This window comes from Cetorhinus maximus, chromosome 12, assembly GCF_964194155.1.
Source record: "Cetorhinus maximus chromosome 12, sCetMax3.hap1.1, whole genome shotgun sequence".
Lineage (NCBI taxonomy): Eukaryota > Metazoa > Chordata > Chondrichthyes > Lamniformes > Cetorhinidae > Cetorhinus > Cetorhinus maximus.
In genome coordinates, this window is record NC_135890.1 from 15,472,044 (window position 1) to 15,493,674 (window position 21,631).

General features: G+C 42.9%; 1 protein-coding gene across 1 annotated transcript in view; it reads right to left on the reverse strand.

Annotated features, from left to right (window-relative positions):
- chchd3a (coiled-coil-helix-coiled-coil-helix domain containing 3a) overlaps nt 1–21,631 on the reverse strand; it is a 331,631-nt gene that overhangs the window by 241,216 nt on the left and 68,784 nt on the right. The window contains exon 3 of the mRNA XM_078553053.1: nt 20,861–20,942. Coding sequence (XP_078409179.1) covers nt 20,861–20,942 — 82 coding nt within the window. The remainder of the gene's footprint in view (nt 1–20,860; nt 20,943–21,631) is intronic.

Consider the following 21,631-nt stretch of genomic DNA (forward strand, 5'->3'; position numbering starts at 1 on the left):
TCTTCAACTAACCTGCAGAACCAAGTGTCTCCAAACCAACTGCTAAACTGCCAAAGTCAGCTCTGCCGGAATCACCCAACTTAACGGCTGCAACGTTTTGCCATCTACGCTTCATGGGCAAGCCAAAGACTGATTCATGTACCATTTCAAACATATTTTTGGACTCAACTCTTCATTTATAATTTGTGTGTATATGTGTTACACTTTTATTATTTTTTCTTGCGTTTTTAGTAACCAATAAACTTAGTCTCACTTTGACTCAAGAAAGCCTGGTTAAATTGGCTCCTTCTAAAACAAAAACACATTTGGATCGGGGAAAGGTATCCCTTTTATATTCAGCTTGTTGTGACCAACCAAAGGGGTTGAATAAAGAAGGGGAGTCAGCTCATTCCTCCTCACCCGGGAGCATAACAAATTGAATGTACTCTGAGTGGGGGACTTCAATGTCCATCACCAAGAATGGCTCGGTAGCACCACTACTGACTGAGCTGGCCGAGTACTAAATGACATAGCTACTAGACTGAGTCTGCTGCAGGTGGTGAGGGAACCAACAAGAGGGAAAAACATACTTCACCTCATCCTCACTAACCTGCCTGCCGCATTTGCATCTTTCCATGACAGTATTCATTGGAGTAGCCAGTGCACAGTTGTTGTGGAGACAAAGTCCCGCCTTCACATTGAGGACACCCTCTATCGTGTTGTGTGGCACTACCACCGTGCTAAATGGGATAGATTTCGAACAGATCTTGCAACTCAAGACTGGGCATCCATGAGGCACTCTGGGCCATCAGCAGCAGCAGAACTGTACTTGAACACAATCTGTAATCTCATGGCCCGGCATATCCCCCACTCTACCATTACCATCAAACCAGGGGATCAATCCTGGTTCAATGAAGAGTGCAGGAGGGCATGCCAGGAGCAGCACCAGGCATACCAAAAAATGAGGTATCAACCTGGTGAAGCTATAACACAGGGCTACTTGCGTGCCAAACAGCATAAGCAGCAAGTGATAGACAGGGCTAAGCGATCCCACAACCAACAGGTCTGATGTAAGCTCTGCAGTCCTGCCACATCCAGTCGTGAATGGTGGTGGACAATTAAACAACTCACTGGAGGAGGGGGCTCCACAAATATCCCCATTGTCAATGATGGAGGAGCCCAGCACAGCAGTGCAAAAGATAATGCTGAGGCATTTGCTACAATCCTCAGCCAGAAGTGCCGAGTGGATGATCCATCTCCGCCTCCTCCGGAGGTCCCCAGGATCATAGATGCCAGTCTTCAGCCAATTCAATTCACTCCACGTGATATCAAGAAATGGCTGAAGACACTGGATACTGCAAAGGCTATGGGCCCTAACAATATTCCGGCAATAGTACTGAAGACTTCTGATCCAGAACTTGCTGCGCCCTGAGACAAGTTGTTCCAACACAGCTACAAGACTGACATCTACCCGGCTATGTGGAAAATTGCCCAGGTAGGACCTGTACACAAAGAGCAGGACAAATCAAATCCAGTCAATTGCCACCCCATCAGTCTGCTCTCGATCATCAGTAAAGTAATGGAAGGAGTCATCAACGGTGCTACCAAGTGGCACTTGCTTTGCAATAACCTCACTGACGCCCAGTTTGGATTCCGCCAGGGTTACTCAGCTCCCGACCTCACTTCAGCCTTGGTTCAAACATGAACAAAACAGCTGAACTCCCGAGGCGAGGTGAGAGTGACTGCCCTTGATTTCAAGGCAGCATTTGACCGAGTGTGGCATCAAGGAGCCCCAGCAAAACTGGAGTCAATGGAATCAGGGGGAAAACTCTCTGTTGGTTGGAGTCATACCTAGCACAAAGGAAGCTGGTTGTGGTTGTTGGAGGTCAGTCAACTCAGCTCCAGGACATCTCTGCAGGAGTTCCTCAGGGTAGTCTCCTCGGCCCAACCATCTTCAGCTGCTTCATCAATGATCTTCCTTCCACCATGAGGTCAGAAGCGGGGATGTTCGCTGATGATTGCACAATGTTCAGCACCATTCGCGGATCCTCAAATACTGAAGCAGTTCATGTCCAAATGCAGCAAGACCTAGACAATATCCAGGCTTGGGCTGACAAATGGCAAGTAACATTCATGCCACACAAGTGCCAGGATATGACCATCTCCAACAAGAGAGAATCCAACCATCCAGCCCCATGATGTTCAATGGCATTACCATCACTGAATCCCCCACTATCAACATCCTGGGGGGGGGGGGGTTACCATTGAACGGAAACTGAACTGGACTAGCCATATAAGTACTGTGGCTACAAGAGCAGGTCAGAGGCTAGGAAACCTGTGACGAGTAACTCACCTCCTGACTCTCCAAAGCCTGTCCACCATCTACAAGGCACAAGTCAGGAGTGTGATGGAATACTCCCCACGCCTGGATGAGTGCAGCTCCCACAACACTCAAGAAGCTTGACACATCCAGGATAAAGCAGCCCGCTTGATTGGCACCACATTCACAATAATTCACTCCCTCCACCACTGACGTACAGTCACAGCAGTGTGTACCATCTACAAGGTGCATTGCAGGAATTCGCCAAGGCTGCTTCAACAGCATCTTCCAAACCCACGACCACTACCATCTAGAAGGGTGAGAGCAGCAGGTATACGGGAACACCGCCACCTTGAAAGTCCCCTCCAAGTCCGTCACCATCTTGACTTGGAAATATATTGCTGTTCCTTCACTGTCGCTGGGTCTAAATCCTGGAACTCCCTCCCTAACAGCACTGTGGGTATACCGACACCACATGGACTGCAGCGGCGGTTCTAGAAGGCAGCCCACCACCGCCTTTTCAAGGGCAACTAGGGATGTGCAATAAATGCTGGCCCAGCCAGCGAACCCCACATCCCATGGATGAATAAAAAAAAAATCGGGGTCCCGTTCGTGAAGTTAACAATTTGGGGTATCTTGTCCCAGATCATAACAAATTGGGGGGCCTCGCCCAGGAACAAATGTTCACTACTATACTGTTTCCTGACATTCAACAATCTTTGAGTCCACCCTTTTATTTCATGAGCTTCAACTTTGCTGACAAGTGTGTTGAGTAGCACTTTACCAAAGGCCTTCTGGAAGTCCATGTACACTACATCAATCACAAGACTTCATGAACACCCTCTGTTACCAGATCAAAAAACTCAAATCTAATGAGTAAAAAATAATTTAACACATGTGGCTTTCTTGAATTAATCCCCATTTTTCCAAACTTCTGTTAATTTTGTCCGGAATTATTGTTTCCAAAATCTTTCCCAGCACAGAGGTTAAACTGCATTGCACATAGTTTCTTCTAGACTTTCTATAGTCAGCCTGGTTTTCAATTGTATTAGCTTGGCATCTGTCATATGCATGCTTTTTCTACTTTATCTTACTCTGTATCACTGTCATCTTCTGGACTTGTTTGCCCAATCATTCCCCCTTGTGGGAACATACCTCCGCTGTAGTCTGTATCCTCTTTCAAGGCAGGCTACTTTTCCATTATGGTTCTGACAGCCAATCCTGGATTCCAATTTACCAGGGCAAGATCTATTCTCACCCCTCATAAATTAATTATTTTTACTCTGTTTTGCTCCTTCTTTGTTTCCATAGGTAACTTAAGCCTTACAAGTTCCTCCAGTGGACCATCATTTCTGGGACCAATCACCAACTCTGCTGCCTTACCAATGATTCAATCTCCCATTCTGCTACTTGCTCAATTTGCACCTGACCATCAAAGCTGGTGACCAGTCCATAATCAAGGCTGCTTATTTCCACTTCCACAATATCCTCCTCACTCAAGCCTTTATGCTGAATCTAACCCATTGTGCAAACCCCCACTACAGAGCTTCACTATTAATCCCTATTCTCTAAAACTTGCTCATCAACTTCCCAAAACACTCTATTGCTCCCTTACAAAAAGCTTCACGAAACCAATCATCGCAAAAAGAATTTGATTACTCCTCCTAATTTCTCTTTTCAAGTCTAGACGCCTGCTCCTTTATCTACTTCGATCATCTTGGGGTGTTTGTTTTCTTTTAAAGGTATCATACGATTGCAAGCTGTTGTTGCTTAAGGCATTATTGAACTGCAAGCTGTTGAGGAAGTTATGCACTTTTCTCTTTTAGTTACGGCTTAAATTAAGAGCATTTCACTCTTTAACAGACAATTCCTAAAACACAAAACAACATTTTTCTCAATGAAATATAGAGTAACTCACTCAATTTTCACTCACTTGCTTCATCCAATACAGAGTCGCTGGGAGTCAGAGCCTATCCCAACAGGCAATGGGCACGAGGCAGGGTACACCTAGGATGGGACCCCAGTCCATCACAAGACACACACACAGATGGACAATTTTACTATAGCCAATCCACCTAGCCAGCACATCTTTGGACGATGGAAGGAAGCTGGAGCACCTGGCAGAAACCTACACAGACATAGAGAGAATGTGCAAACTCTACACAGACAGACGCCCGAGGTCAGGATCGAACCTAGGTCCTTGGAGCTGAGGCAGCAGCGCTAACCACTGTGCCACTGTGTTGTCTAAAGAGTAACTCATGAAAACAATATAAGAAATAGGAGGAGGCCACCATACACAGCCCCTTGAGCCTGCACTGCCATTCAATATGATCATGGCTGATGTTCTGTCTCAACTCCACCTTCCTGTCCATTCCCTAAATCCCTCAATTCTGAGGTCCCAAAAATCTGCCTCAGCTTTGATATACTCAATGATGGAGCTTCCACTACTCTCTGAGGTTGACAATGCAAAGATTCGCAACCCTTTAAGATATTTCTCTTCATCTCGTTCTAACAAGCAGACCTCAACTTGACACTGTGCTCTCATGTTTTAAATTCCCCAGCCAGGAGAAATAGCCTCCCAATTTCTTTTTCATTCCTTAACTGGATGTGGGGTTTGCTGGCTGGGCCAGCATTTATTGCCCATCCTAGTCGACCTTGAGAAGGTGGTGGTGAGCTGCCTTCTTGAACCGCTGCAGTCCGTGTGGTGTAGGTACACCCACAGTGCTGTTCGTAAGGGAGTTCAAGGGTTTTGACCCAGCGACAGTGAAGGAACATTGTATTTCCAAGTCAGGATGGTGACTGACTTGGAGGTGAACTTCCATTTGGTGATGATCCCAGCCATCTAATGTCCTTGTCCTTCTAGATGGTAGTGGTCCTGGGTTTGGAAGGTGCTATGATTCTATGATTTACTTGCATCTCCTCAGCAGCTAAGGCTCTGCCCTTCCTCGCTGACACTTGATTCAGATTTGTATTCATACTTAGCTTCAAATTTTTGCTGTACTCCTGTTGAGTACTGCCCCACACAGAATTAAACTAATCCAGAACTCTAATGTTCACATCCTGTTCTGCGCTATTCCACTCGTTGTATTCTTCTCTTCACTTGATTACTCAAGTCCTGAAGCATTAAAATCAAAATTGCAACTCATTCACAAATCATTGTGGCTTCAAACTTATCCTACATCCGTAACCTCTTGAATGCTGACCACCTTCATCTTCCACGCTGATCATCTTCACACCACTTGTCCCTATTCTTTTGGTTGCTTTACTCTTTGATGACTCCTTCCTGAAACAAATCCACCTTTCAACTTGTCTGCCTGCTTTTGAAAACCTCCTTACAATCTCTCCTCCAGCACGCTGGTCATCACTAAATTCTTCTGCTATCTGCCAAGTTCCTTGCGACATTTGTTATATGACTGCAGATTGTAACATGCGGAATCATTTTCAAACTCAATTTGAATAAACAGAATGCACTGGAATATCAAATTCCTTGGGTTAATGGTAGAGGGCAGAAATGATTACATAGAAAGGTTTTTGGCAATTTACAAAACCACTGATTAATTTTGCTTTTTTTTTGGAGAGATGGGGGAAGAGTGCTAAGTATATGGAAAGTTATTTGCCAATGAATTGGCTTGTTTTCACACTATACTTCCAATGCTCACGCACTTAGATTGTTGGCACAACCAGCACAAGGTACGGCATGTTACAGTAATGCTAGCTTTCCTCGTAAGTAACATTCGTGCCACACAAGTGCTGGGCAATGACCATCTCCAACAAGAGAGAATCTAGCCATCTCCCTCCCACCAACGGCATTACCATCGCTAAATGTCCCGCTAACAACGTCCTCGGAGTTACCATTGACCAGGAACTGAATTGGACCAGCCATATAAATACTGTGGTTACAAGAGCAGGTCAGAGGCTGGGAATTCTGTGGCAAGTAACATATTACCTGACTCCCCAGGGTGTGTCCACCATTTACAAGGCACAAGTCAGGAGTGTGACGGAATGCTCTCTACTTGCCTGGATGAGTGCAGCTCCATCAACACTCAAGGAGCTCAACACCATCCAGGACAAAGCAGTCCAACTTGATTGGCATGCCATTCACTACCTCCAACATCGATGCACTGTGGCAGCAGGGTGTACTATCTGCAAGATGCACTGCAGCCACTCACCAAGGGTCCTTCAACAGCACCTTCCAAATCCGTGACCTCTACCACCTGGAAAGACAAGAGCAGCAGATTCATGGGAACACTACCACCTGCAAGTTCCCCTCCAAGCCACACACCATCATGACTTGGAAATATAATCATTGTTCCTGGGTCAAAATCCTGGACTCCCTGACGGCACTGAATGAACCAACAACACATGGACTGCAGCAGTTTAAGGCAGCGGCTCACTGCCACCTTTGAGGGCAATTACGGATGGGCAATAAAAATGCTGATCTAGCCAGCGACACCCACATGCCATGAATGAATAAATAAAAAGAAGTATTTTCATTATGTTTCTCAACTTGAACTACATTCAGTTGTTGTAGTATTCACTTTGTCTGTTCAAAGCTTTGTGAAGGAACACCAGTAACTGATTCCCAATAACCACAGCGTTAATATATTTGCCTTCATCAAGGACAGCCAAATCTGAAATGGAGATTAGACCACGGCAGCAGCCGCAGCGAAGAGCCAGTTCTGGAACATCAGTCGTCTTATCAATTGCACAGGTTCACAGAGTACAGGAGAAGATTAGTCCACATTGATTTGATTTAAAGTAAAAACTTTTCTAATAGTCAGTTGTATTATTCATCAACATGTCTTTAACAGTTCAATCCCATACTACAAGCAATGACTCAATATACTGTTTCTTGGATTAAACAGCTGCCTGCCTTCGTGCAGAAGCCCTAATGCACTTTGCAGTGAAATCAAAGCGCACTTCATTTGAACTTAGATTAAAGCAGCAAAACACAAAACAGTTACAGATTCAAGTGGGATCACTTTCAATTAACTTGGATTTTCTGTTGTTTCTGCCTAGTCTTTCCTTCCATGGGGGACTGCAGGCTCCCTTCTTTCAGGCTTTTTTTTTTGTTCTTGAGCAAGCTACAAGGTTACGTACAAGAGCCACATAGGTAGCCCTTCCTGCAAGTTTCTCCTTTCTGCTCAATGCAACCAGGCAGCAATCAGGAACTCTTCCTAAAAAATCATGTCAATCCAGTTTATAATTTTAGTGTACTGCATTAATGCAGTTTCTACATGACTGGACAACCAACTTGCAGTACTGAGCGATACAGTAAATAAGCAGTTTTAATATTACAGTGAACTCTGCCAATGGAAATTATCCCTAATTAATCTAACAACCGAATTTTCATTCATCAAACACCGATTTATATTTTTGATCCAATTCTGACAAGACAAAGCAATTTGAACATTCGGAAAAATACATGTTCTTTGGATGCTTTCCCTTGGCAGTTTTTCCAAGCTCAGACAATGACATGGAAAGATCATAATGTTGAAACGGACTGTTTGCTGCAGCTGAACTGGTCCAAACAATGCAAGAAATTTAGAGTCTAATTTTAACACAAATATTTCCGATTTCATTCCATGGTATTTTATTACGCTTCCAACTATAAAGTTAAATGCCACTCTATCTGAATTTATAAACAATCACATTTTAATTTTTAAAAATCATGAGTCCTTGCCATTGATCCCAACTTCCATTTATCCCAATTTCCTGAACCCCAACACAAATCCCTCAAGGCAACTTCCTATTGCAAACTGACACTGGATGTGCAACCATGTATATGCCCTATAGGGCACAAATAAATTCAGCAACATAAGGTAACAACGTCAACCTCATTAAAACATGGGATTAAACCAGGTACCATCGTGTACAAGTATGCTTTCTCCAATGCCAAAGTTCTGTGTGATACAATTGAAGTGTCAACTTCTCTTGGCATTTTCAATGTACATATGGATACCAGGGAATGTAGGAGGACTGCAGAATAAAAAATGAAAAACTCCAAAGTGCAAGTGTAAGATTAACAAATGTGGAGCCATATAGCTCACCATGAGATTCTATCAACAACAACGAGATGGCATTTTTGGTTTTTGTTGATTGAGGGAAAAATGTTAACTAGGACACTGGGAAATCTCCTGCTCTTTTCATAGTGGCAAGGGATCTTCAATGTCCACCTGAACCAAAGAACTGGTAGAAGGAGCCTCAGTTAAGCATGCCTTCTGAAGGAGTATATCTCCAACAATGTATGTTTTGGCATGTCAGCTTTGAGCTTGTGCGCAAACTCCTTGTGTTGGTTTGAACTGACAGCTCCATAGCTTAAAAATGTGATTAGCACCAGATCAACTGACACAAAAAGACTAAGCAACATAGCTCACGAGTGACTAGGAATAACACAGCAATTGGGTTAATGGGGAATGTTTATGTATGCTAAAAATATATGAACCAAACTTTTGTCATGATCAAACAGCTTTCTGAATCCAGAACATGTTTACCAGTTTAATCACAGAATTTTAACAGCACAGGAGGCCGCCATTTGGTCCATCATGTCTGCATTCTCTCTCTAAATGAGCATTATGGCCTAATGCCATTGCCCTGCCTTTTCCCCATATCCCTGCACACTTTTTCTCTTCAAAAAATCATCTTCTGCCTTCTTGAATGCCTCTTTTGAACCTGCCTCCACCATACTTCCAGGCCGTGTGTTCCAGACCCGAATAACTCGTTGTGTGAAAAAGTATTTTTTCACATCACATTTGCTTCTTTCGCAAATCACTTTAAATCTGTGCCCTCTTGTTCTTGATCCTTTTAAAAACAGGCACAGCTTCTCCCTATTTACTCTGTCCAGCCCCCTCATGATTTTGAGCATCTCTATCAAATCTCCTCTGAGCCTTCTTCTCTCCAAGGGCAACAGTCCCAACTTCTCCAATCTATCTTCGTAATTGAAGTTTCTTATCCTTGGAAGCATTCTTGTAAACCTCTTCTGCACTCTCTCCAACGTGTTCACATCCTTCCTATAGTGTGGCATCCAGAACTGTACACAATACCCCTGCTGAGGTCTAACAAGTGTCTTATATAAATTCAGCGTAACCTTCTTGCTCTTGTACTCTATGCCCCTGTAAATAAAGCACAGGATCCTATATGCTTTATTAACTGCACTCTCCATCTGTCCTGCCACCTTCAATGATCTATGAACATATACACCCAGGTTTTTCTGCTCCTGTACCCCTTTCAAAATTTCACCCCTTATTTTATATTGTCTGTCCATGTTCTTCATACAATTCACCTCACACTTCTCCACATTGAACTTCATCTGCCACCTTTCTGCACACTCTACCAACTTGTCTGTGTCCTCATAGTTCATAACACTCCCAAGCTTCGCATCATCCGTAAACTTTGAAATTGTCCCGTGAACACCAAGATCTAGATCATTAATATATATCAGGAAAAACAAGGCTCCCAATACCGACCCACTCCACTAGAAACCTTCCTCCAGCTCGAAAAATATCCATTGACCATTATTCTCTGCTTCCTATTTTCAGCCAATTTTGTATCCACGTTGCTACTGTCCCTTTTATTCCTTGAGCAATAACTTTTCTCAAGTCTGTTTTGTGGCACTGTATCACATGCCTTTTGAAAGTCCATGTTCACTACACCAACAAACAGCATTACCCTCATCGACCTTTTCGGTTACCTCTTCAGAAAAAAACTCCAGCAAGTTAGTTAAACACAATTTCCCCTTTAAAACTCCATGCTGGTTCTTCCTTGTTAACCCATATTTTTCCATGTGACTACTAATTCTATCACGAGTAATTGATTACAGAATCCTGCCCACCACTGAAGTTAAACTGACTGGTCTGTAATTGCTGGGCTAATCCTTGCAACATTTTTTGAACAAGGGTGTAATGCTTGCAATTATCCCGTCCTCTGGCACCTCCCCCAGGTCCAGGGAAGACGGAAAAATTATGGCCAGTGCCCCTGCAATTTCTACTCCCATTTCCTTCAATATCCTTGAATGCATCCCGTCCGGTCCTGGTGCCATGTCAACTTTAAGTACCAACAGTCTATTCAACACTTCCTCCTAATCAATTTTGAACACTTCTAGTGACAGAGTTTCCTCATCTGTCACCATGGCCTGGGTAGTATCTGCCTCCTTGGTAAACACGGATGCAAAGAATTCCTTTAATACCTCAGCCATTGCCCCTTCGTCCAGGTGTAAATTCCCTTCTAGGTCCTTAATCGGCCCGACCCCTCCTTTTGCCACCTTTTTACTGTTTATATGTCTATAGAAGACTTTGGGATTCCCCTTTATGTTGGCTGCCAGTCTTTGCGCAAATGCCCTCTTCACTTCTCTAATATGCTCTTTCACCTCCCCTCTGAACTTTCTGTATTCCTCTTGGTTCTCAATTGTATTTTCTACCTGACACCTGTCATAAGCGCACTTTTTCTTTTTTAACCTTAATTTCTATCTCCTTTTTCATCCAGGGAGCTCTGGATTTGTTTGCCCTATTTTTCCCTTTCGATGGAATAAACCTTGATTTTGCCCAGACCAATTCTTTTTTGAAGGTAGCCCATTGTTCAGCTGCAGTTTTTCCTGTCAATCTTTCATCCAAATCTATCTGGCCCAGCTCTGTTCTTACCCCATCGAAGTCGGCTCTCATCCAGTTGATTTTTCTTACTCTGGATTGCCTATTGTCCTTTTCTATGATCATCTTAAAACATACAATACAATGATCACTGTCTCCTACATGTTCGCCCACTGACACTTGATCTACTTGGCCCACCTTATTTCCAAGAACCAGGTCCAACAGTGTGTCCTTTCGTGTCAGATTGGACACATACTGCAGTAGAAAATTTTCCTAAGCACAATCTAGGAACTTTTGCCCCTCCCTACATACTTTACACTACATTTGGGTAATTAAAGTCAACCATTATAAATCTTCTATAATGCTTGCATCTCTCTGTAATTTCCATGCAGATTTATTCCTCTACATCTTTCCCACTAGTTGGCAGCTCATAGACTATACCAAGCAATGTAATTGCACCCTTTTTGTTCCTTAGCTCTAGCCAAATTGATTTTGTCCTTGAACCCTCTGCAGCATCCTCTTTCTCCAGCACTGCAATGTTCTCCTTAACCAATATGGCCACCACTCCTCCTTTCCTACCTTTTCTGAACATCTTGTACCCAGGAATATTTGACACCCAGGTCTGTCCTTCCTTGAGCCAGGTCTCTGATATCACCACACCATCATATTTCCACATGGCAATCTGCACCTGTAACTCACCAATCTTATTTACTATACTCCATGCATTCACATACATGCATAGTAACTCTGATTTAAATTTTGTTACTTTCTCCCTCAGCCCGAATTCACCTATTAACTTACTATTCAATATAGTACTCTGATATCTCTGTTGGGTTCCTTTTTAAAAATAACAATGTCAACTGACAAAACTGAGGACGGTATCTACCACATGCTGTTGAAACATATTGTTAGCATAGGCAAAAACAGGTGCTGAGACTTTCAATGAATTTACACACCAAGTGTGACCTCCTGTGTGATGCTTGGAATTTAGATCAACTTTCGACAACCTGTTCATGACTTTTCAGGCATTACTTTCCCAATTTTGAAAGTTGCATGTTAAAATTGATGTAGTAGCACTATGGCTTTGACCTGTCTATTTAGTCAAATGTTAAACTCAAAAGATTCTTCAATTCCCAATACGCGATCATAAAATCACATCCAAACATCGCACAAGAATCTAGTAATGTTATCACGGCTGTGTTGAGTGGACATCTAATCTAACAGGTTGAATGGAGGGTGAGAAAAGCCAAAGGAAAGTCATCCTGGGTAGCCAGTTACATGGGTAAGGGACATAGATAGATATACATAGAAAATCATTTACATTTACAGCATAGGAGGCAACCCAGTATATCTATACTGGTCTTTCAGTAGCCATCCAGCCTTATCGACTTTCTAGCTCTTGGTCCATAGCGCTGCAGATTACGGCACTTCATGTGCATAACCAAGTACTTATAAAAAGCTTGAGGATTTCTCCCTCTATTACCCTTGAAAGGAGATCCCCACCACTCTCTGGATGCAAGAATTTTCCTCGATTTCCCTCTAAACCTCTCTCTTACCATAAATCTCGATGCCTGAACCAAGGGGAATAGGACCTTCCTTTCCACTCTCAGACTCCTCAATTTTATACACCTCAATTAGTTACTCCCTCAGCTTCTTCAGTTCCAAAGAAAACAACTGTGGACTATCCAATCTCCCTCATAACTAAAATTCTCCAGTCCAGTCCACAGCCTCTTAAATGTCCTCTAACCTCTCTGGTGTAATCATTTTTTCCGATAGTAAGGTGACCGGAACTACATGCAGTACTGCAGCTGTGACCTAACTAGAGTTTGGTTATCAAAAATCTGTTAATCTCAGAATTAAAATTAACTGATCCAGCATCAATTGCTATCTGCGCAAGAGTTTCAAACTTCTGCCACCCTTGGAGTGCAGAAAGGTTTCCTAATTTCACGCGAAAAGGTTTTCTTCTAATTTTTAGACAATGTCCCCTAGACCTGACCTCTACCTCGCAGAGGCTGAGCGTCAACTTGCAGACACTTCCTCCTACCTCTACCTGGACCATGACCCCACCACTGAACATCAAGCCTTTGTTTCCAGGACTGTCACTGACCTCATCTCCTCTGGAGATCTTCCTTCCACAGCTTCCAACCTGATAGTCGCCCAACCTCGGACAGCCCGCTTCTACCTCCTACTCAAAATCCACAAACAGGACTGTCCCGGCAGACCGATCGTGTCAGCCTGTTCCTGCCCCACGGAACTCATTTTTCGCTATCTTGACTCCCTTCTCTCTCCCCTTGTCCAGTCCCTTCCCACCTACATCCATGATTCCTCTGACACCCTACATCACATCAACAATTTCCAGTTCCCTGGCCCCAACCGCTTCCTCTTCACCATGGACGTCCAATCCCTCCACACCTCCATCCCCCACCAGGATGGTCTGGTGGCTCTCCACTTCTTCCTCGAACAGAGGCCCGAACAATCCCCATCCACCACTAATCTCCGCCTGGCTGAACTTGTTCTCACACTGAGCAAGTTCTCTTTTAACTCCTCTCACTTCCTCCAAATAAAAGGTGTGGCTATGGGTACCCACATGGGCCCCAGCTACGCCTGTCTCTTTATGGGGTATGTGGAACATTCCTTGTTCCAGTCCTACTCCGGCCCCCTCCCACAACTCTTTCGCCGGTACATCGATGATTACTTCGGTGCTGCTTCATGCTCTCGTCAAGACCTGGAAAAATTTATCAATTTTGCTTCCAATTTCCACCCCTCCATCATTTTCACATGGGCCATCTCTGACATTTCCCTTCCCTTCCTTGACCTCTCTGTCTCAATTTCTGGTGATAGACTGTCCACCAATATCCATTACAAGCCTACCGACTCCCACAGCGACCTTGACTACAGCTCCTCACACCCCGCTTCCTGTAAGGGCTCCATCCCATTCTCTCAGTTCCTTCGCCTCCGTCGCATCTGTTCTGATGATGCCACTTTCAAAAACAGTTCCTCTGACATGTCTTCCTTCTTCCTTAACTGAGGTTTTCCACCCATGGTGGTTGACAGGGCCCTTAACCGTGTCCGGCCCATCTCCCGCGCATCCGCCCTCACACCTTCTCCTCCCTCCCAGAAACATGATAGGGTCCCCCTTGTCCTCACTTATCACCCCACCAGCCTCCGCATTCAAAGGATCATCCTCTGCCATTTCCGCCAACTCCAGCATGATGCCGCCACCAATCACATCTTCCCTTAACCCCCCTGGCGGCATTCCGTCGGGATCGTTCCCTCCGTGACACCCTGGTCCACTCCTCCATCACCCCGTACTCCTCAACCCCCTCCCACAGCATCTTCCCATGCAACCGCAGAAGATGCAACACCCGCCCCTTCACTTCCCTCTCCTCACTGTCCAAGGACCCAAACACTCTTTTCAAGTGAAGCAGCATTTCACTTGCATTTCCCTCAACTTAATCTACTGCATTCGTTGCTCCCAATGCGGTTTCCTCTACATTGGAGAGACCAAACGCAGGCTGGGTGACCGCTTTGCAGAACACCTTCGGTCTGTCCGCAAGCATTACCCAAACCTCCCTGTCGCTTGCCATTTCAACACTCCACCCTGCTCTCATGCCCATATGTCCGTCCTTGGCTTGCTGCATTGTTCCAGTGAAGCTCAACGCAAACTGGAGGAACAGCACCTCATCTTCCGACTAGGACTGAATATTGAGTTCAACAATTTTAGATCGTGAACTCTCTCCTCCATCCCCACCCACTTTCCACTTTTTCCACCTCCTTTTTGTTTTTTCCAATAATTTATATAGATTTTTCTTTTCCCACCTATTTCCATTATTTTTAAATGTATTTCTATCCATTGTTATATCTCTACCTTTTAGCCTTTTTAGATTCCTTCACCCCACCCCACCCCCACTAGAGCTATCTGTACCTTGTTTGTCCTGCTTTCTACCCTTAATTAGCACAATCCTTTAGATAATATCACCACCTTCAACACCTCTTTGCCCTTTTGTCTGTGACATCTTTTGGTTATCTCCACCTATCACTGGCCCTTTACCTAGCTCTTCTTGTCCCCCCCCCACACCTTAAACCAGCTTATATTTCACCCCTTTCCTATTTTTACTTAGTTCTGTTGAAGGATCATGAGGACTTGAAACGTCAACTGTGCTCTTCTCCACCGATGCTGCCAGACCTGCTGAGTTTTTCCAGGTACTTTTGTTTTTGTTTCCCCTAGACCCAGACTCTCCAACCAGCAGAAATAGCCCAATCTGTCCTCCTTAATGTCTTGAGAACTTGGATCAAATCACTGCTTAACCTTCTAACTACCAAGGGCCACAATCCCAGTTTGTGTCATCCCTTCTACTAATCTTTCAAGTCCAGGCATCATTCTGGGAAATCCACACTTCACTCACTGCAAGGCCAAAATACCCTCCCTGAGGTGTGGGACACAGAACTGATCACAGTACTCCACGTGTAATCCTCCGAGGCTTTGTATAGTTTAAACAAACCTTCTGATCTTTATATTCTAGTCTTGAAGATATAAAAACGAGCATTTCATCAGCCTTTTAGATTATTTTCTGCACCTTTTCAAGCTATTTTAATTAGGTACTTGGACCCCCAAGTTTCTTTGGATGCATCGGGGGATGGGAATATTTGCCTTGTGCTTGCTGTCTGCCATGTGGGGAGATACAACAAATCCTATCCAATTTTGCTATGCTGAAGTCATTCTTCAGATTGTGCTGAATGAGGCCTGAAAGCTGTGTAATATATGCATGAGGGTCTCGCGTTCTACCAGGTTACACAACATAAACAAAAGTTTTGTATAGTGATAGCATGCAAAGTGGTTAACATTTGCCAGATTAATGAAAAACACCTGTTTGATGAAATTAATATTTTTCTTTACCAACTTGTCTAGAATTATAGTAAGTTCTAAAAACCTGAGTTTTCTATTTCCTTAAGTCATCATGCTCACTAACATTGTGAACTACAGCAGCTTCCTGACATTGCATCAATAAATAAGATTCTCAGCACGTTTTCAGTTTGTTCAGAGAATTCCAATATTAAAGCATTTTTACGTGTTGGTTTCCACCTGCCACTATTCACAATGGTACTTAACAAAGCTTATTAACATACTAAATCACTTTTTTTTCTTCAGTAATGTACAGATTCTATTTATAGCTGCTTATATGAAAGTATACCATTATTCCTGCTTTGACACAAACAAGACTATTTATCTTGCTTATATGAACTGTAGTTCCTGGTAATCATAGATCATTTGAGAAAAATCCACCTTTTTATATTGCTACGATCAAGGTACGAGGACAACTTCTCAATCTAGCTTAATAACTGGCTATTTTTCATATACTTTATCTGGAAGTGTCAATTAAACAATGGTTACTGTGCTCAAAGTTGGCGCCAGCGGGTTTATCTGTATTAGAAAATGAGTTTGGCTGAATTGTTGGCCACACTTATTTGAGTCAGCAGATTGCTGGTTTCAGCCACAAGATTGGAGCACTTAATCTAGCACAACACTCCAGAGTGGAACACAGAGAGCCTAACATTCTTGGAGATGGTACTCTTGGAAGAGACATGAAATTGAGCCCCATCTGCCTGTTCTGGCTGGGCAGGTGGAAGTGAAAGATCGAATGACATTCTCTGCAGAAAAGCTGGAAGTTTATGCAATTAGAGACCTGAGCATTAAACAAAAATTCAGCTCATCATGTCTGTGGCCAAGTTTTTCTCTGCACAGCCACTTAATCCAGTCCCACTTGTCTGCTTGTTCTTCAATATTCATCTTTTTCAAGCAACTAACACCCTTTAATATAATTAACAGACTGCTTCTACACTGATTCATGGCAGAAATTCCACATTCTCAGCACCATCTATTTAAAGAGTTTCCTTTATACACTCCCTTGAATTGTTTCAGTTCCGAATGCACTTGCTAACATTTCTCTCTCAAAGTCACAGAATCATAGAATGGTTACAGCACAGAAGGTGGCTATTCGTGCTGGTCTCTTCAAGAGCAATTTAGCTCGTTCCATTCCCCAAGCTTTCCCCACGGACTTGCAAATTTTCCCTCTTCAAATAATTATCCTTTTCCCTTTTGAAAACCACAGTTGAATCGGACCCCACCACACTCTCAAGTAATGCATTCCAGATCCTATCCAGTCACTGCACGAAAATGTTTTTTCTTGTGTGGCCTTTGGCTGTTTTGCCAACCATCTTAAGTTTGTGGATTCTGGTTTGTGACCCTTGTGTTAATAGGCATAGTTTTCTCGATCAGTCTAAACACCTCAGAATTTTGAATACCTCTACCAATTCTCCTTTCAACTTTCTTTCTCTAAAGAGAGCAACCCAGCTTCACTAATCTATCCTCATAATTGAATGGAACCATTCTGATAAAGATGCGTTTGTTGCCAACATCGTACATGGGCAGTTCTAGTGTTTTGCACCATTACATAATGGCGAGTGACGGGAGCAGGCAGCGGCCAGGGGCAGAGATGCTTATCAAACAGTTGTCAAAGAAGTTTCCCCATGGATTTTAAAATATATTTTTAGCAAATGCAGACACTATAAGAAAACACCAGACACGACCCCGTCTCCAAACCAGTAAAAGAACTCAGATTACACCCAACAGCGCTCGCCCCACAGTTTCCCAAATTGGAGGGTGCCACCGAAGCACACAGAGGGCCTTTGTTCCGGGCATCGGTTTGATGGTTTAAACCACTCAATCTCACTCCGGGCCTCAGTTGGTAACAATGTTGCCCTCATTCAAGCAGCTGCCAAACTGCTACAATCACACGATATGCGTCTGCAGCTCTGATTGGCTTACATATATCACTGCGTCCCCTCAAACTGATGGGAAAAAAATGGCGTCTGGCAGGTTGGGCACACTGGGGTGATGTGGTTCTCTGCACATGCACGGACCAGTGCGCATGCGCAGACAGGTATCGGTGGCCACCTTGCGTTACAGGAGACAGTGTTCTCATAAATCTCTTCTTCACCCTGCCCAAAGCCCCCACTTCTTTCCTGTGCAGTGACTAGAATTGGACAGAATACACAAGTTCAGACCAAACCAGTGTTTTATAAAGGTTTATCATAACTTCCTTGCTTTTGTATCCTATGCTTCTACATAAAAACCTAGAATCCTGCATGCCTTTTCAACCACTTTCTCATATTGCCCTGCTACTTCCAACGATATGTGTACATACAAATCCAATTCCATCTATTCCTGCATTCCCCTTAGAATTGTATCCTTTAGTTTATATTGCCTCTCCTTGTTCACTAAAAAATTTATCTCATTATAATTTTTAGCAACTGTATAATCTGTAAATTGTTTTGGGGGGGATTGCAATTCAAGTGCAAGCCTTTCTAACTGCTACAGTGCATGCCACAAACTGAAACACAGCAATCAAAATGCATGTCCACAACGATGTACAGGCCCAATTAAAGGAAAAAATGCAAACTTGTAGTTATTTAGTATCTTTCATGCCCTCAAGATTTCCCAAAGAGCTATAAAGCCAGTGAGGTACTTTTGATTTGTAATCAATTTTGTAGGAAATATGGCAGCCAATTTGTGCGCAACAAGTACAGACAGCAATGGGATCATGAACAGAGTATCCATTTTATCTATTTTAGTGATGTTAATTAAGGGATAAATATTGCCCAGCTCAGCCTTTGAAGCTTAAGCAAAAGGGTACTTGAGGACCAGAATCTCAAATCCCAGACCCAAGTCATAATTTACCGTGCTTCAGAGACTTTGGAGACAACCTACAACAGTTCTCTCAAAGCACTGGAGAAGTGGTGCCTTTGCAAGATCCTCAAAATCTTGTGGCAAGAAAGGTGGTCCCACAGCAGTGCCCTCTCCCAAGTCAATGTACCTAGCATTGAGATGTTAAACACTCAAAATCAGCTTCGCTGGACAGCATGTGTAGTTCATATACCTGACACTAGGCTCCTGAAGCAACTGCCCTACTGGTGTTTGGTCATGGCAGGAGATTCCTAGGAGGGCAACAGTAATAACTTGGGGATTCAAATGCTCAAAGCATCCCTGAAATGGTCAAACATCCCCACTGACTCAAGAAAGGTCCCTGGCTTGTGACTGGCCAAAATAAATTAAAAAGTGTGCTCAGGAAGGCAGTGGACACATTGAGAGGCTGCTTTGGGAACTTGCAAAGGTGAAATCAAGGTGTCGGAGAGCGCACAAATATTCCAACAACTCAACGACTTAACCTGCCAAGCACCAGCTGTCCCACATGTGGCAGAGTCTGCAGATCGCACACTGGACTTATCAGCCATCTCAAAACCAATCGAACCAGAGGCAGAAGCAAGTCACCCTCAATCACGAGGGGCTGCCAGAGAAGGAGAAGGAATATTGCCAATAGCACAGGGGAGAATGCCCTTGCTCTTCTTCAATATAGTGCCTTAGCATCTTTAACGTTTACCCAAGAGTGCTTTAACATTTCATCTGAAATACAGCACTCCCTCAGTGTCAGCCTAGAGTTTTATACTCAAATGTCTGGAGTGAAACTTCAACCCATAACCTCTGACTCAGAGGCAAGAGGGCCACAGTTGACACTACTAAAACCATAAGCCACTTGTGTGTGAAAACAATTGGAATGCGTGTACTAGCAATCTCAACGACTTGTTTTTGCCTTTACTCTAGGGTTTTCGACTCTCCAATAAAGGATTGTTCCTGTCTGCTCATAACAGTTTTGAGGGTGAAATCCAGGCAAACTATTAGCTTAATCTTTTTTCTTCTGATCTTGATGACTCCACCATTTTCTGTTTTCATTTCAGATTTCTGGCACCTGTGATTTGTTTTTCTGTGAGGTGTGGAACAGCTGCAAATCCAGCGGCTTAATGGCTTAAATTCAAGCACAGCTTGTTATCTAAATGTATTCACAGCTCTAGGAATTCCACCTTACAAATGCAACCCTTGTGACATCATGGTACAGCTCCTTTAAATGAAGAGAAAGGGACCTGTCTTTTCCTTAAGAGTGCACTCCCATTTACTCATCCTTGTGATTCAGTAGTGTTAGAGGCTGATTAATAAAGGACGACCTAAGGTTTGTTTTAAAATACAACTGGAGCATATTTAGAAAACATGAGCATTTCTGAGATCGTGATGAACAAATCTGATATATAATGGGTTCTGAAATGTTTCATTCTGCTAATAGCTTTATTAAATAAACACTTCTACCTACGCTGCTGTGGCAATCTCACTGCTGCATATAATTCCTATTGATACTTCATTGTTTTGTTAAATAAGCAATGAAGAGTAACCTCTCTCCACGAGGATACAGGAGGTTGAAATTTAACAACCTTTGAAGCAAGGAGTGAGTTGCTACTTCTTGGGTACAGCATTTTATATTACACATTGAACATTACAGTGGTCAAAAGTAATCAAGTCACTGGAGCAAACACAAATCTTTCAGACTATCACTCAACTCTGCAATCTAACCAGCTGGACCTGGATGGAGAAGTTGAGGCTGATGGAACATGGCTTCACAATTGAAAAGGAACCAGGCCATTAAAATATCCTTCAACATTTGGTGTTATGTATGAAGACTAAAAGGTGGAAACTGAAACCTGCATTTATATAGAACTTTATCGCATCTCTCTGTGCTTCTTAAAACACTTCACATGTAGAGAATTACTTTGAAATGTAGTCACTAGTGCAAAGCAGATTGAAATTTGGTACAAATTAAAATGAAAAATACATTACCTTTTTAAGTCTAATTTTTTAACATTTGAGTTTCAAGAGAATTGATGTCTCATCACACCAAAGTCAAAAGAAGTATGATCAAATCAGTAATTAGATTTTAATTCTGCAAAGAATGCAGAAACAACAATCATTGATAAAAAGGAATTCACACTTTAGGCAGGTGTATTCCAGATGGCAAGGGAAGGTCAGATAATGGGACATCATCATGTCAGAATACAGGGGAGGATGCAAATTTCCAATTACACACACCACACTAACCTCTTTTGCAGATTCAAATCTTGTCTGGCCTGTTCTTGTGCCAGCTCTTCAGAAATTCGCTTTCTGACCTCCTCATCAGTAACTGTAGAAAAGGAAAGTAAAAATTACCAAAGCAATAGTACACGAGCTGTGAAGACAACTTTCTTAACTGTGTATATTGAATGCACGATCTAACCCAGGGCCACAAAACATGGCAAATACACACCAATTGGATGTGTCATAAAAACTGATTCATTTTATTTTTATTCTGAACTCACAAACAACACAAACTCTTTGCATTGCTCCCTCACAGTAATGATTGAGTTAACACTGCACTTAAATGTAGGTTTCGAATATCAAAACTATTTCCTATCATCAGCTTTTTGCCATTAGTTAACAGTGCAATTTTCATGAAGATCATTCCTTATTATGTCTTGTAGGCTGCAATATTAAGTTAACAAATTACTTTGTGGACTGTCAACATGGGAATGGATATTGATATGTTAGATAGGTGAAGATTAAAAGGAGAATTTTTAATAGCACTTGGGCCGAAGTGACACAAAAGTAGCCTTAATTTGTTTGTAAATGGCCTTTTGTGCAACAACGGTCTGTATTTGATTTTCCCTTTATCCTCTCCAATGTAGTCAGAAGCAATCTCATTCCTCCACTCAAGAATTGCCAGCTTGGAGAAGCACTACATTATTGACTATGAAGTATGCAACAAACAAAGAAAAGTGCATTAAGGGTGGGAATTTCAAACAACAGCCAAATTTCAATTTTATTGGGTACGGA